Source organism: Lissotriton vulgaris, chromosome 1_1 (assembly GCF_964263255.1).
Source record: "Lissotriton vulgaris chromosome 1_1, aLisVul1.2, whole genome shotgun sequence".
Classification (NCBI taxonomy): Eukaryota; Metazoa; Chordata; class Amphibia; order Caudata; family Salamandridae; genus Lissotriton; species Lissotriton vulgaris.
Genome location: NC_141685.1, coordinates 1,144,566,095 through 1,144,581,438, shown reverse-complemented (window position 1 = coordinate 1,144,581,438; position 15,344 = coordinate 1,144,566,095). Strand labels below are relative to the sequence as shown.

General features: G+C 48.0%; 1 protein-coding gene across 2 annotated transcripts in view; it reads left to right on the top strand.

The window, feature by feature from the left end:
• The first annotated feature begins 451 nt into the window (after positions 1-451).
• Positions 452-15,344, top strand: part of ERBB3 (erb-b2 receptor tyrosine kinase 3) — a 249,950-nt gene continuing 235,057 nt past the window's right edge. Inside the window, exon 1 of one of the 2 annotated variants that reach the window (XM_086963900.1) lies at positions 452-915. In XM_086963900.1, coding sequence (XP_086820026.1) covers positions 834-915 — 82 coding nt within the window. In that variant the 5' untranslated portion in view covers positions 452-833. The remainder of the gene's footprint in view (positions 916-15,344) is intronic. The other variant, XM_086963901.1, reaches the window with a different exon arrangement.

Below are 15,344 nucleotides of genomic sequence, written 5' to 3'. Positions count from 1 at the left end.
TTACAGTAGGGGAACATTCTTCCAACGCCATCAAAAAAATGCTGTAAAACTAGAAAGATTAAAGAAATCACTTTACATACATTTGAGAAGTGCAATCATTTCTCAATCGCCAAGGCATAATAGACGCAGAAAAAAACTGTCTTCTTTTACCTACATTTAACAGGTACAAAAAAACTTGTGTCTGGGCACCACCCTACAAAAACAACAGTTCCACTTCCCGTGGGTGAACATTCTTCTGGCGCCACCAAAAAAATGTTGTAAAACTTGAAAGAGTGAAAAAAACATCACTTTACAAAGAATTGAAAAGCTTAAACGTTTCTCAATCAGGGCAAAGTTTAGTGCCGGCTTGTGTGCGCGTCTGACGGGTCTGATTGGCTACGACGCGCCAGAACCCGGCCAATGGGAGGCAGCGCGGACAGTTCCCTTGAATGAAGCGTGTGTGGAAGAGATCGGACTTCAGTCTACCGCGGGTGCCCGGGGAGCAGGGACAGCGCTCTGTGGGGACATCTGATCTTTTTCTCTTCCTCCCGCTGCCCTACATCGCATTGTTTTCACGACAGTCGGGGTTTTCTTATTTTTCTCTTGCTTTTCAATATTTCACTTTTCATAAAAACACAATTTTCTCAACTGTCCGAGGGCAGAAAAGTAGAGGCAAAGGACTTTATTCAGCTGGGTGTTTCTTTTTTTGCACGCATGCTTTGGACCCTTTTCCAGGATTTCATTGTTGGTCTTCTATTTAAACGCATTTGACGCTTCGGAATATATATATTTTGCAAAGGAATCCAGGCTGATTTTTCCCGGGCATGCACTGGTTCTAGCCCGGGCCTGGAAGGATGAAGCTGCGGGTGGGCCCCGTGGCCCTCTGGTGCGGCTTGCTACTGCTGCCCTGGCTGGACCAGGCAACCTCTCAGGCCGGTAAGGGACGTCCCTCCCTCCCCTCGCATGCTCAACTTTATTGCAGAATTGTGTTTTTATGGGAGGGAGCTTTGTGTGTGTGTGTGTGGAGGGGGGGGGGGGGGGTCTGGGGGGCAGTATGTAGCGGAAAACAGATACGGGGAATTCCGTAAATGAAATGCCTATCTTTCCTATGCACGCGCACAGGTGCTCAGATGAGCATGCGTTTGTAGTTCAGATTTCAGAGCACTGCCCCAGGTGCAAGGGGCCGCTGGCTCTAATGGGTTAAGTTTCAGAAACAGGTGGAATCACTGGGACAGGGCAAACTGCGATTTGCAAAAGAAATGAAGCTGCAAATTGAAGATGAGAGAAGTGTGACTGTCAGGTGGCCTGTCAGTCCCGTGTGCCTGCCTACTTGTCTATCTCTGTGTCTACTCATCCATCCATCGGTCTGACGTCCCCTATCGGGTTTATGGTCTGCCTCCCTATCTATGACGTCATCTATTTGTAACTTAAACAGTAAACGTGCAAATCATCATTTCATAAACATGGACGCGAGGAGGACCTGCTCGTTTCCACGGCTGCTGCAAACACTACACGTTCTCCGTGTTTTTCAGCTCCGCAGGTGCCTCTGCTGTGCGTTGCTTGTGTGGCATCTTTTCCCTGGGACCTGCCTCGAGGCGCTTTGGGAGGGGGCCCTGAATGCTGCTGCTCATCTAGTAAACGCCTGGGCAAATGGAGGCGTGGGTGCAAACCTCCCTTTCAGGATGGGGCGTTGTTCACGGTGTGCCTTTGACAGCTGTCAGTCACTGGGGGCGGGGAGTGAAAGGCCCGTCCCTAGCGCCTCGAGAACCCGCTGACGGAGCCGCGGAACCAGTTTGGAGGCGTTTCCGCACTTAAGTGATTGTTTTCGCATTTGGTACAGCGTTTAACGGCCGCTGATGTCAGCTCATTGTGTGCGTGTGTTGTGCAGTTTCTGGAAGGTGTGTCCTGAGAGCTGCAGTTTTTGCTCGGGGCACAGAGCTGGCACTTCCTGCTCCGCCTGGCACGGCATCGCGGGATTAGAGATATTACTATTATTAAAACCATTCGCGGACCACTCGTGTGACTACTAGCGTTCAGGAGCATTGCGACACTCAGGGGCAGAGCCGAGTTTAGGAAACGCCCGCTCCTGAGTTAAGGGACATTCAGTGGCTAGAAGGTGTGCCATGGGCCCTAGTGCAAGAAATAAACAAGCACTGACAAAGCCTATAGGTCTTGGCAGTGACCGAGCTCCGAGCTTTTTGCGTTGACAATGAGACTGTTTTATAGCCCTATGTTTGTGAGGTTGTGTATGTCTCGTGTGCCTGCGTTCAAATGTGTTTGAGGGAGTGCCTGTGTGCTATTTGTGAAATTGCCATGCTCAATATATTGACACACTGCATTCGCTAAGCATGTAAAATACCACTGCACACCTAACAACCCTGGGGCCTGTTTACAATGAAATGGGGCAGCAAGCAATTTAGCAGAGCAACGCTGTGTCCTTTCAAAAACACAGGGATGCGCAGTATTTACTAGAATACAGTGCATCCCTGTGTTTTTCCTTGCACTATAGAAGCTGCTTAGTGCCAGCCCAGGCATCCTTGTACCACGGGGCAAGGGTGCTTGCGTTGTAGAGATGATTGTGTTCCCTTCATGCACAAAAAACAATCATTAATGGGTTTTTGCTCCTCTATGTGTGCTGCAGAAAGGTACACAGATAGAAAGAGCAAAATACGAGGAGAAATAACAGTATTTTTCCTTGTTACGCCACTCTAACGCCTCCTTTTGAAAGGCGTTAGTTTTTGTCGCAGCCTTCAATGTACATATCCTGGGGCCCCTTTGCCACAGAAAACGGGAGCAAGGAGGGCCCCATTTACAAGGCGGGGTTAAACCACGCAAAGTGGCTTAGCGCTGCCTAGTAAATATGGAGCAGGGCATTGCGCCACTGGAGCGTCGGAAAAGGTGATGCTCCGGTGGCACAATGCGCTTGCAAATACGCCCCCCAGCGCCTTATTTAAATTCCCCAGTCGGCCTAGTAGCATAAGCAAGAAAACAAATGCCTTAATTTTGACAGATTAATTACACGAATATGACTCTTTACAACAAATGCGCTGTTCACGTGGTCATTATAACGACTGCGTTGTTTCAACAAGAACCATAACATCGCAAGTCGTTTCAAAGACTTGCTGTAGGGAGCGCGCTGGATTTAGGAATGGTATTATTTACTATTCCTACTCCAGTTTGTGCAACAGAAGGGAAGGTGTTGGATTGTAAATCCAACACCAGCACGCCCCCTACAGCAAGTCGTTGAAACGACTTGCGATGTAATGATACGCGTGGTAACAACGCGGTCATTGTAACAGCCGTGTTGTAAAGGAACCGCGTTGTGGAGACAGCGTTGTTAATGCTATTTCCCTAATTACACACATTAATGAAACGCCAGAAAATTTACGGTCTTTATCATACATCCGGAATACCAATTAAGTGAATATGTTTAAGTAGTGCCCATTAAAGGCAAGTGTGTATTTTTCACAATACAATTGGTGGTTTGTTGTCATCTGGTATCTGATTTCGAATTTAGCATTAACATCATTAAAGATATAAAGAAGAAAACAAATTAAGACTTCAAGCTGTGAGAGCACAGCGTGTGCCTGTCTGTGATGCTGTCACTTGCCTGGCCATGTATGTGTCAAACTCTTGCTCCTGAGAACCATGTCCAGCCATTATAACTTTATAAAGACACACAACAGCAGAGGGGCATGGCAGTGCACCCCTGGGCTCAACACACAGCTGCCAAAGACAATTGGAGGTGCAGGTAGCACAGAAATGCAAATCTGACGAGCGAGGGAGTGCAGGGCGCCAAAATGGTTGTGTTGAGGGCATGGGAGGTAAACAAGAGCCTCCCAGCGGCATGTGATTGGGAGGCGGTATTTAACAGTATTTATTTTTATTTATTTGTTGATTAATTAAAATCATTACAAACAAGGATAGATAAAAGCAACCCACATGAACAAACATATACTATGCACAAAGTTATTATCATCTTAAAATGATCATGTAAAATTGCATTAATACAGTCAATTCCATAATGACTGGGAGGCACTACTTGAGGTGGCTGTGAAGAGGAGTCATCCCTACTTGGGGGCAGAGGTCTACTACATCAGGTAAAGAAGGGGGCTCAGAAGACAGGTGTCCATGGGAGGCACCCTTGAATGTAGTATAAAGTGCAGGATGGAGCTCCATCCTTGGCAGTGCCAGCTGGACTACCATCCTGGTGGGTCACAGCTAGTAAGGGGGTGCAGACGAGCTAATACCGGTAGGTGGAAGGACTGTGGCGAAGTGCAGGGCAGCAGCCCATGGCAGGAGATTAAAAACACAGAAAACATGGTTTGGATCAGGGGGGCACACCTGGTAGAGAGTATGAGCAAAAGCAGTGTACTTATCCTTGTCATTCAGTGAAAAAATCCCCAAAATCAAAGGTGAATATGCCTACACCTGCCAGGAAGTAGAAAGTAATGAAAAACCCAGCATGTGGCATGGGTAAGACCCCTGATACACCTAGGATATTAAAGCTACCCACTGTAGAGGCTGGAAGGTCACATCTTCCAGGGTAGAGGGAAGCGAAACCTTTCTTGAGTCGAGAAGGAGGGGCGAAAAGGCCACTGCTTGCAAGGGGCAGGAATGAGATACGACAGAGTCACCCCCTGAGAATAGAAGGGCAATCCTTGACACAGATGGGACATGGCAGACAACTACAGAAGAGACAGGAAACTCACAGCTGGTGGGGAGACGAAGGGAAAGCGACCTCTGGCAGGGTGCAAATATGCCACGTATACCACAGTGCGGACCAGGGAGACACTTGACTTCTCACAGTGAGTGGAGATTTAAAATAACGGGGCTAGCAGGGGTGCAGGTAGTAGGCAGTGCTCACTCCGTGCGGAGCTGACTTGTGCAATAGTTTGCTAGGTGCGTCTCCTACGCAGGTTCCTGTCTTGTACCTGCACCGTGCACGGTTAGCACTTATTCCTTGTGTGGAATTTACCTTGACTGACGAGTAGGAAACAGAGTGATCTAGGGACTGGATCTGGAAGGTTCGGCTCGTTCCTTGATAGCAGGGGCCTTTGGTCATATTTGTAAATAAGCCATGTTATTGAAGGAGAACCTGGATGCAACTGCGTCTGCACTGTTTACAGTACACAATGCTAACAAAATAAAATAATATGTATCCTGCGTTGGTTCTTCAGTTAAAGTGGATTAATTATGCCTGGCGGGATGTCAAGTGGTGGCTGAAGTCCTGCATGGAAATGCTTGTTTAGGGAACTTTGAGAGTTCTTTCGTGACCTCTCATTTCCCCCTGCCTTGCAGTTTCTCCTCCCGCTTTGTGGGTGGCGCTGTTACAACCTAAAACTGACACCTCTAACCAGTGCAGCCTGTGTCCTCAACTATTCGAGTAGTTTTGGAGAAGGACCGGAGTCCTGGAGTTATCAATCCCATGGCAAGTGAGTGCTCTGTGGCAGAGTAAGAGATTGATGCAGAGGGTGCCGAGTGGCGTACCCGGAGGGATCTCTCCCAAGGTGGGGTCCATTGCAGTAGAAGATTTCAAGCATCCTGAAACTAATTTAGCATTGAAGGGGTGCTTTGATTCATGCTGCTGTCAGTCGGTGGGCTGTTAATGAGCAACAGGATATTGGAACAAAAAAGAGAAATATGTTTAAAACATGGCGAGAAATTGTAGATGAAAGAGAAATTAAAGCAACGAGCAGGCGAAAGTCGGGCAAAGAATTCCAGGTCAGGCACAGGGGGAGGACAGAGTTCAGGGGAGGAGAGGAAAGGTATGGTTTGGAAGTGATGATGGCGGGTAATGGGCTGTATGACTTTGCTAATGAAACAAAAAACAAAACGAAGGATGGGGAGAAACACTAAAGAAACTAGGCTGCATGCCGGGGATGAGCGGGGGCATTGTACTGAAATAAAAAAATAGTCCTGAAACAATGCAATCAAATCGCCACTGCGTATGTTTAGCAGTACTTGTTCGCTGAGCTCGGAGAGGGCTAAAGTCGGAAAGAGACATGAAACATGCATGCCATGGACCAACTGAGAGAAGGAATAACTGGGTGCTGTGAGAGGCAGCAAATGGCATGGCTATGGGTGGGCTGAAGCCCACTACAGTAGATACAGCAGGTCTCTCTTCAAGACATGGGAGCCATCTAGAGCCGAAACCTAAAAATGGGCCCCTGACAACGGGTCATGTCGTTACATACAGTAAAACTCAAGGTGAGGCCTCTGGGCACGGGAGCCGCTGTACTTGCAGCACCATTATTGGCTATGGCCCAGGGTCAGGTAAGACTGTTTACCCCGTTGTCTCTTCTAAAGATCTGTCATCGGGTATTGTCACCATGCCCTCACCAAATAATGTGAAGTTTATTCAGGGCATCTGCATGAGCTCTGCGACCGGAAGCACACATAGCGTAAAGATGCCCAAACTTTTAAAGTTGAGCTCCAGTCTTCTCAAGGCACTCATTCCTGTTTTGTTTTGGTGAAGCCTTGTCCCAGCACTACACTACTTCAGGCAGAAGTGTATTAACAATCTCCCCATCCAATCTTCTCTTCCCCCCCCTAAATTACAATGCTGTCTTCCTCCTACCACTGGCTTTACTCTGGTGTTCTCTGGAGCGCTCCCTTCTTCATGCGACCCCCCACTTACAGTACAGTACTTATAAACATGTGCTGCATAAAAGTTGCCACTGCCATGCCCCTCTCGCACTAGTCCTTAATATGGTGTGCCTCCTGAATGTCCCCTCGCCTTGTTTCCTCCCCTCCATCCGTGTCTTCGTCGTTCTCTCCGTTATCTCTAGTCATACTGCTCATGAACGCTACCCACTCAATTACGTCCTCCTCCAACTTATCATCCCAACGGATCTTCTTCATGTATATATCCTCTGCTCGTGCCCATTCTTGTACGCCCTTACGCCACAATTCTCATCCATCCTATGGCCACCCTCCTTTTTGCCAATGCCAACTATAGAAAGTTCCAGCCTATTTTTTCCTTCCTGGGTTTCTTAATCACGCCCAACAAGCATTCCCTCAGAAGTGCCTCCAGTATTAACCGGTTCCATGCTGGTGACAGAACTGCTCCATCACCAGCCTCGGACGCGCTGTGCTGGTGACGGAACGGTTCCGTCACGGCCCGCCCGGCACGACTGCGCGGCAGCGATTTCGCGCCTGCGCTGAGCGTTCCATTGAGGGGGCGGGGCCGTGACGGAACCGTTCCGTCACAAGCACAGCACGCCCGAGGAGCGCCGCGCTGCCCCTCCTTCCCCCTAGTGCTGCGGTGGAATTACCGCCGCAGCGAAGGAGTTAATCCGGTCATGTCCTTCATTTGTTCCGCCACTTCCTGCCAGTATTGTAGAACTGTCTGATATTCCCTTGCTAGATGGAAGAACTCGGCCCATCCATCCCACAAGTGGGGCAGGCTGCCCCCCTCCCACATATATTCTGCTAAGTTTAATCGGTGTCATATCTGTTTGGTGCAGATAATTAAAGTGCGTCAGCCTGAAGCGTGCATTGTCTGATACTGTCTGAACCAATTTGCTTGTCTAACTCCATTCAGTGTCCTCAAAGGGACCTCCTAAATCCTCCTCCGATGCTCTTCATGCCCCCGCGGTGGGCAGGAGCTGTAAAGTGCTACACTCCCTCGGTGTGTTCAGGAAGTCCGTCTATATTTTCGTCGCCGTGTGCGTTATTTTAGCATATTGGAGGAACCGTCCCTTCACCACCCCAAATGCCTCCTGCGCTTCTTCCAAAGTCAGACATGTCTCTCCCGAGTGTAGGTCCCCCAATGTCATGCATCCCCCCTCTCTCCAGCCTACCATTGACATATCACGGTCTGTACCAGGCGCGCAACACCCATTGGCCTCAAAGGGCTTCAGTCCCTCCGTCGTGTGTGGCAGCCCGGGATGAGACACTTCCCGGGCCCGCTCACAGCCGCACCTGAGCACTTTACAGGCCTTTAAAAGACCTTGTGCATGTTAATGGGGCTTTGTTGTTGTTTCTAAGAGCCCCTGCAGCTTGACTCTGCCGATTGCCTAATGATTCAGCCCCCCCCCCCCAATATGTTCCCCCGCCCCCCCCCCCCCCCCCCCCCCCCCAAGACACCTTGGGAGGAACACCATCTTGGCCACCGCCACCCTTCCCATAGTGGAGAACGGTAGCGTGTTCCACAGCAGGATGGATTGGGTTAGTTCCGATATCATCAGGCTCACCACCAGGCGCTCCTGGCCCTCAAGATCATGGCCTACTGTGACCCCCAAGTATCTAAAGGACGACACCTCCCTTCACAAACCCACCTTTGGTAGCTGTGTTATCTCCTTTCCCTCCTGTCCTCCCAGGGGGAATAACAGTGTTTTCTGTTTGTTTACCCGCAAACTCGTGACTTTGCCAAACTTGTCCATCTATTGCAGGAGCTGTGGCACTTTTGCCTCAGGCTCCTTTAGATATAACTTCACGTCGTCTGCATATAGGGAAATCAAGTGAGTCCTCTCTCCCACTCTTATGCCCATCGTCCCAGCCTCCTTCTCTAACATTGCCGCCAGAGGCTCCATTGCCATTGCAAACAACAATGGGGAGAGTGGACAACCCTGCCTCGTACCCCTCTTCACCTCCCAGCCCTCTGACAGAATGCCTCCACTATGCACCCGTACTCCTGGGGAAGTGTATAGTACCTTTACCCAGTGACAACATTTCAGGCTGAAGCCCATACGCTGCAGTACCCTCTGGAGATATGTCCATTCAACTTGTCAAAGGCCTTTGTGATAGCTACAGACAAGTGCTAGGTTCTCCTTACTGTCTTTCACCGCATGTATTACATGCACCAACCCTGAGTGTCGGAGGCATTATTCCCTTCTGTCCTGCTTCTCTGTATACCTCTAGCAACGGCCCTGCCACTGTTCCATATATGCCTGGTAGAACTCTACGGGAAATCCATTGCTTCCCGCCATCTTTCCCCTGTTCAATCCCTTGACTGCTTCTTTTACCTCTTACAAAGTGAGGTCTGCTTCGATTTCCTCGCTAACCTGTCGTTCCAGTCTGCGAAGCTCCGCCCCCTAGACGTATTCCTCAAGTTCCCCTTCCGTGGGCTCTGCCCCCCACATATACTTCTTGAAGTTGTTCCTTTAGGGCTTCGTTGACCAGTCTCTGTGTAGTGGCTATTGCTCCGTCCTGCCTCCTCAGCATTACTGTAGGGTCCCTGGCCTTTTCTTTTTCGAGCAACCATGCAAGCATTCTGCTAGGCTTATCACCTACTACTTAATTTTTTTGATGTATTTATTGATTTTGGGGCATTTTTTTAAGCTCCATTATTATTTCGATAGAATCTTTTGGCGCTCTTACTATTGCCTGGAGGAAAAGATGGAGAAAATAGTCGAGGAATGTAGTCACGGAAAAGCCATGCTTTTAATGCTTTCGGAAAGTTCGTCAGTTGGATGGAATGAATGTCCAAGGGGATTCTAACAGAGTGGAGCCTGGCCCCATAATGCCCTACCTCCCCAATTGACAGACCAGGTGAAGGAACAAGCAAGTTAGATTTCTTACCCGACCTGAGCGAAGGGCTGAGTACCAGAGGAGCGAAAGGGCATTGTGGGTAACCTCTCATAATTAACGCTGCTGCTGTCTCCACATACCCTATCAACCTGGCCTATTTCAGTGATCATTTTACCTTGTGCTTATTTATTTATTTATAACATTTTATATAGCGCGAACTTGATCGCGAATACACCTTAATGATCATTTTTACTTGCAGAGCTCTCAAGTGTCTGAAGTTCATGCTTGAGTATCTGATCCAGTTTGGGTTTTTCACTTTTTTATCCTAAAACTTGTAGTCCAGTGTATCGTCTTCAATGAACTACAAGCCCCAGAATGCAATAAAGGACAGGCCTTGGATGAGCTCATAGCGACTTGAGGGCTCTGTGAGCGTATTATGAGAATATCTAGTGCTCTTCTGCCCGCGCATACCCTCTGTCTCTGGTCTTTATCGAAGAGACTAATATTATCTGTGGTTATATATAAATATATATTGCATCACAAGCTGACCTGAGTTTCACTGGCTCTTGCTACGGCAAATGACTTTGTGGTTTCCGAGGGATTGGAATGACTCAAGGCCCACCCCTGGGCTCGGAAGGAGATGGAGCGGTGTTGAGGTTATTAACCTAAAGCTGGGCTAGATGGATTGCCCGTCCTGTACCCGCTAAAAGGACTTCCGGACCTGTGGGTGATGCAGTGAGGGGACCAAAGGAGGCGCCAATAATCATGCCAATATATAGGGATACACTTTTCAAACATCACGGACTGTCCTGCCAAAGCCCACATTGCCACAAGGTATGATTATTACCCCTGCATCACTCACCCGGTTATGTACTGATTTCTGGGACTTGCAGTTCGCGAGGATCACGTGGGATGCTTGGAGTGAGCAAAGACATCAGGGGTGGGTTGGGCCATGTACAATTAGCATGGGGCGGGGCACATATATAATGTGATGTTTGGATACGCCTCTTGAAAACACCTCTTGTTGGTGCTGATGAAGGCTGACTGAGCCGAAATGCATTCGCCGCTGCACTATGATTAAAGGTGTCTCCGTGGCTTCCCCCATTGCGACCCCTGCTCTTTCTTTCGGAGGAGCTACTGTGTGATATATATATATCTCCTAGGCCCTTATCTGGCCCGTGTCAATGGCAGTGTTAATAATAACATGAACTTTTATACAGTTGCATGTCGTATCACGTGGACGTCTGTCGATGCTGATAGTGTTGAAGCGTGCTTAGATTCCTCTACATAGCCTACTGCCCTGGCCTGTGCTGGTGATTACAGTAATATTAGCTTGTGCAGATATATCTCCACATTCTGGTCTTTTGTTGTTGTGGACCGTCATATACCCTACCACTCTGCCCTTTATTAGTGGGGATACATCACGTAGGTGTCATTGTCCTTAGCTTGAGGTATTAACTCTAGTTAATTGCCTGCTGTGTACTTATGGGCAATGGGACCTGCAAAAGCGTGAATTGAAGGAGGGGCCTTAACGCTCAGTGATTGACATGTTGGCAGCAAGGATCTTGGCACCAGCCTCCCTCACCATCACAGGAAAGAAGACTGCAGTCCCTGTCCCTGGTTCACACTATCACTGGATTTAGAATCTCGGCTCATAACAGCTGTTGGCACCTGCAATCTAAGCCTTTTGATAGGCTGAAAAGGCCTCAGCTTTCAACACGGGGCACTCGTTGTGCTGTTATACCTTCACACACACTGTTGTGGCCTTTGTTTGTGATGACAATATTAACTTGGTCTTAAATTCCTCTACAAATCCCATGGCTCTCGCCTGTTTTGAGGATGTAATTCTAACTCTTGCTTACATTTTTTTTTCCATTCCCTATCACCTTGGCATGTGTTCGTGATGACAATAATTATGAGCGGATATATATTTTTATGAATTCTGATACCATAGCCATTTTTGGTGATAACCTTAGCAACTTGCTTTAATGGTGTTCCGCATACCCTGTTGCTCTGCCCGGTGTAAGTGAGGATAACATTACTTAAGGGTTATTGTCCTCTGCTCAGGGCCTTAACAAAGGTCAATCTCCCGGCTGCAGTTTTGGACCAGAGAAGAAAGTAAGGGTCTGTAAAGAGAGGAAAGACAATTAGCGTCTGTTGATGCCCAACAACATGTGGGCAACAAGGCTGTTTGTGCCCGCCCCCCCCTAAACTCCCTTACCACAGACAGACAGGCAGGCCATCTGTCCTGGCTGCTCTGTCTCCCTGCATCTCACCCTCACTGCACCTCGAAAGCAGGCAAGCAACAATAGAAGGTACCAGCAGTCTGTGCATTCTGATTGGTTGGGCCAATTTCAAGAATGAACACAGAGGCCCTTATTTATGAAGGGCTTACACCGTAGTTGCGTCACTTTTTGTGATGCAGCAGCGGCGTAAAAAATGTACCACACTGGCCAATTATTACAAAGTGATGCATTTAGGCAGATGCGTCCCTTTGTAAACACTTGCGCTACATTATACCTGTGCCAGGTATAATGTATGCAGGGTGCGCGTTCCGATGCAGGAAAGCCACGTAGAAGTGACACAGTGAAATCTATGAGATTTCACTGTGATCTTCTAGAGCGTCATTGCGTCAGATCCTTACGCTTGCTTCACAGCAGGCGTAAAGACTGACGCAGGCCCTTTTACATTGGACCCACCCATGTGTATTGATGACATATTGCTGGAGTTGCATCTGTTTTGCAACACACTCCAGCAGTAAGTCATTACTGCGCCACCAGATATGTCAGTATTTGTGACATATCTGGTCAGTTCTTGCAGCATGGAGCATCCAAGGTCTCGCAAGAAGGGCGCAATGAAAAGTGTTGCATCGCTGTTTCAAACCAGCGATGCAACACTTTTCATAAATGAGGGCCGGGGTGTTTATCGTGCGTCTATAGCTCCACATACGTGATCACTCCGGCCTGTATTAGTGGTGCTAATGTTAACATGTGCTTCTATTCCTCTACACACCCTATTACTCTGGCCTCTGTTTCTGATCTTACATCTTTCCTACAGATCCTATCTCTCTGACCAATGCTGTTGATAAAAATATTCATAACAAATATCAGTCAGTCAGTCATTTCTTTATTTCGGCTCAACGGCCATAAAAAAGCATGTTCAAAATACAATACAGAAAAATATTTAAAGCAATAAAAGCAGCTGTACATCAATTCTCATTTCATATAAAATTTTAAGCAAATAACAGGTTGAGGGGTAGCACCCTCTTCAGCCAGGCTTACTTGAGGACCTGGTCTGGAAGTTCGTACTGGACTGCTTCCATGTGGAGCAGGGTCAAGGCGATTTGCATGTGGCTGGGTCCAAACTGGGGTGGCATGGTGAGCAATAAACCGATGGATAAGATCTGTGACTCGGGTGAATGTTTGATTTGTTCAGCATTCCGTCCATCGTCTGTTCTCTTTGGTTTTGCCACCTTAAGTGGAAAGGTAATGCCCAGATGTGGGTCACATGCTCACTGTGCCACTGGATTCAAACTAGACTGGCTGATGAGGGGCAATATCCCGAAACCGATCCCTAAATGCTTGTTTCTGGTCCAGAAAGGACCTGGCTTGGCAGTTCGGGCTGGACTGCTCCCATGGGAAGCAGGGTCAAGACTTATTTGCATATGGCTGGGTCCAAATCGGGGTGGCGTTTAGATATTTATATTTGTGATACGTGGCTTTAGATATTTAAGCAAACATTATTTCCATTGTTGCGGTACGTGACATCGTCGTGTTGTGGCACATGGAGATAAATGAGCACAATTATTGCCCTGTATGGACAGATGAGATTGGCTCAGCCAATCAGAACACTTAGAATGCTGGCTTTTTTAAGCACACATTATTTCCATTGTCGTGGTACGTGGCATTGTCGTATTTTGGCACATGGAGATAAATTAGCACAATTATCGCCCTATATGGTTGGCTGAGATTGGCTAAGCTAATCAGAACACTTAGCATGCTGGCCCTATTTTTACTCTCCCTCACCAACAGCAAACAAAGTCGTCCAGCGGCCCACTCTAAACACGGCAGACGATCGGATGGCTTGCCTCCAACGACCCATACTCCATCTGGTCCCCAGAGTAAGCCAATAGAGTACATTTGTACTCCGTCTGCATAACCTGGCAGTCCACCCGACTAAAACTTGAGCACGCAGCCTGAGAGTTAGGCGGTCAGGGTGCTCCATTGCGGTTGCGACAGAGTATCCTCTCTACCAAACTCTGAACCAGCACCTTTTAGTTTCCTCCAAGTATTGGAGGATCTTCTGTTCCCTCCAAACTCCAAATGAATCCCTCGGCCTTCGAAATGTTGTTGTGGCAGCCGTTCCAGGGGAAACACATGCCATACCTTCGAGCGTGGTACTATGGTTTCTACGGCCGAGCTCCACATACGAGAAGCTGGAAACATTGCGGTGCCAGCGAATAAACTGCAGTTTACAAACCAGGAACATGCAGTACCTCAGAGGCTACAGGCCTCCGGCTCCCTGTCCCCACAGGCACGCCACAGAAGACTACCCACCTAACTTTTATCTTTTTGCAAAGAGAATTTCAAATTCGTGGTAGTCAGGGCGTCTTGTTATCAGGGAACAGAGAACGCTGTGTTACTCTTTAAGAACACACGTCTCTGTGTACCCAGAGACACACTGGCCCATGACTTCATTGGAAGATTTTAGGCGCCCAGCACGACTCTGGCAGAATATATCTGGGACCCGCTGGAAGACTGCCACAGCAGTCCACTCTGGGCCTTGCTTCCTTGAGATTACATTTCGCACAATGCATTGTAATGTCGGTTAAAGCCCAAAAGTCTATCTGCTAGGGTCGCTCAAGAGCAGACTTGTGCCGCATGAATATTTACTAAGGGCCCTGCGACTCAAGATTCTTATTTTCCTGGCGACAGTAAAGTTGGCTGGATACCAGAATTTAATAATGGAGTTTAATTTAAATGTTCTCATCAGAGGAGCGGGAGATATCGAAACAGCAGGCGGGGGCGTTGTTAATTCCCTCGCTTGCAAAAGGCCCTTGGCATCCTTGCTAGGACAGTGGGTCTCAAAACCTAAACAGGCTTCATCAAGCAAAGGAACATTCTAGAGTGCTTGTTGCTGGTGACTGTCAGTGATTCATGAGACGGGGGACAGGCGGAAAGCCGCAATAAAGCTATTTTCTTCTTTAAAAATCGCGAGTCTCCCGTGGGCAGCGGGTCTAGTAACATATAGGGTCTCGAGAACTCTTCCTTTCTCGTCACTGGAGGATTAATGCACTTGTTGCAAACATCAGTATAACCGGTGGTTTATAAAATGTGAATCAAGTTTTTTTTTAATGCAAAACAGTAGAATTCTGTTTCAAATCGTGTATAAACTGTGTACATCGATCCGAAGAGTCATATGCGCCGTACAAGAGCATGCATGTCTTTTAACCGTCATAATTTTTGTTTTAATGGTTGGGCCTTTTAAAACTTCTCGGCTGAAGTCCCTTCTCGCTCTCTCATGAATACAAGTATTCCGCCTCGCGCGGGCATCGGTAGCATTTCTAAGTATATTCAATGCCAGAGTGATTCACGCGCTGCGGAATGTTGGATAGCCAGCTCGCCACCCCCCTCGACACATACCAGAGATGTCCCTCCCCCGGCATCGCGCCTGCTTCTAAACCCCGAGGCCATGGCGAGAAATGATGGAAGTCGTCGGCAACCCGATAACTTTGCTTCACAATGTAATGATAACATTCGTTCATATTTTTATGGTGCAGAAAACACACAGATTGGAAGATTAGTTTGCATTCACGTAATTATACCATATAAAGTACCCCACAGGCAGCAGAGGCGAACCTGTCTGATGATGTGGGGAGGCTTGAAATACCG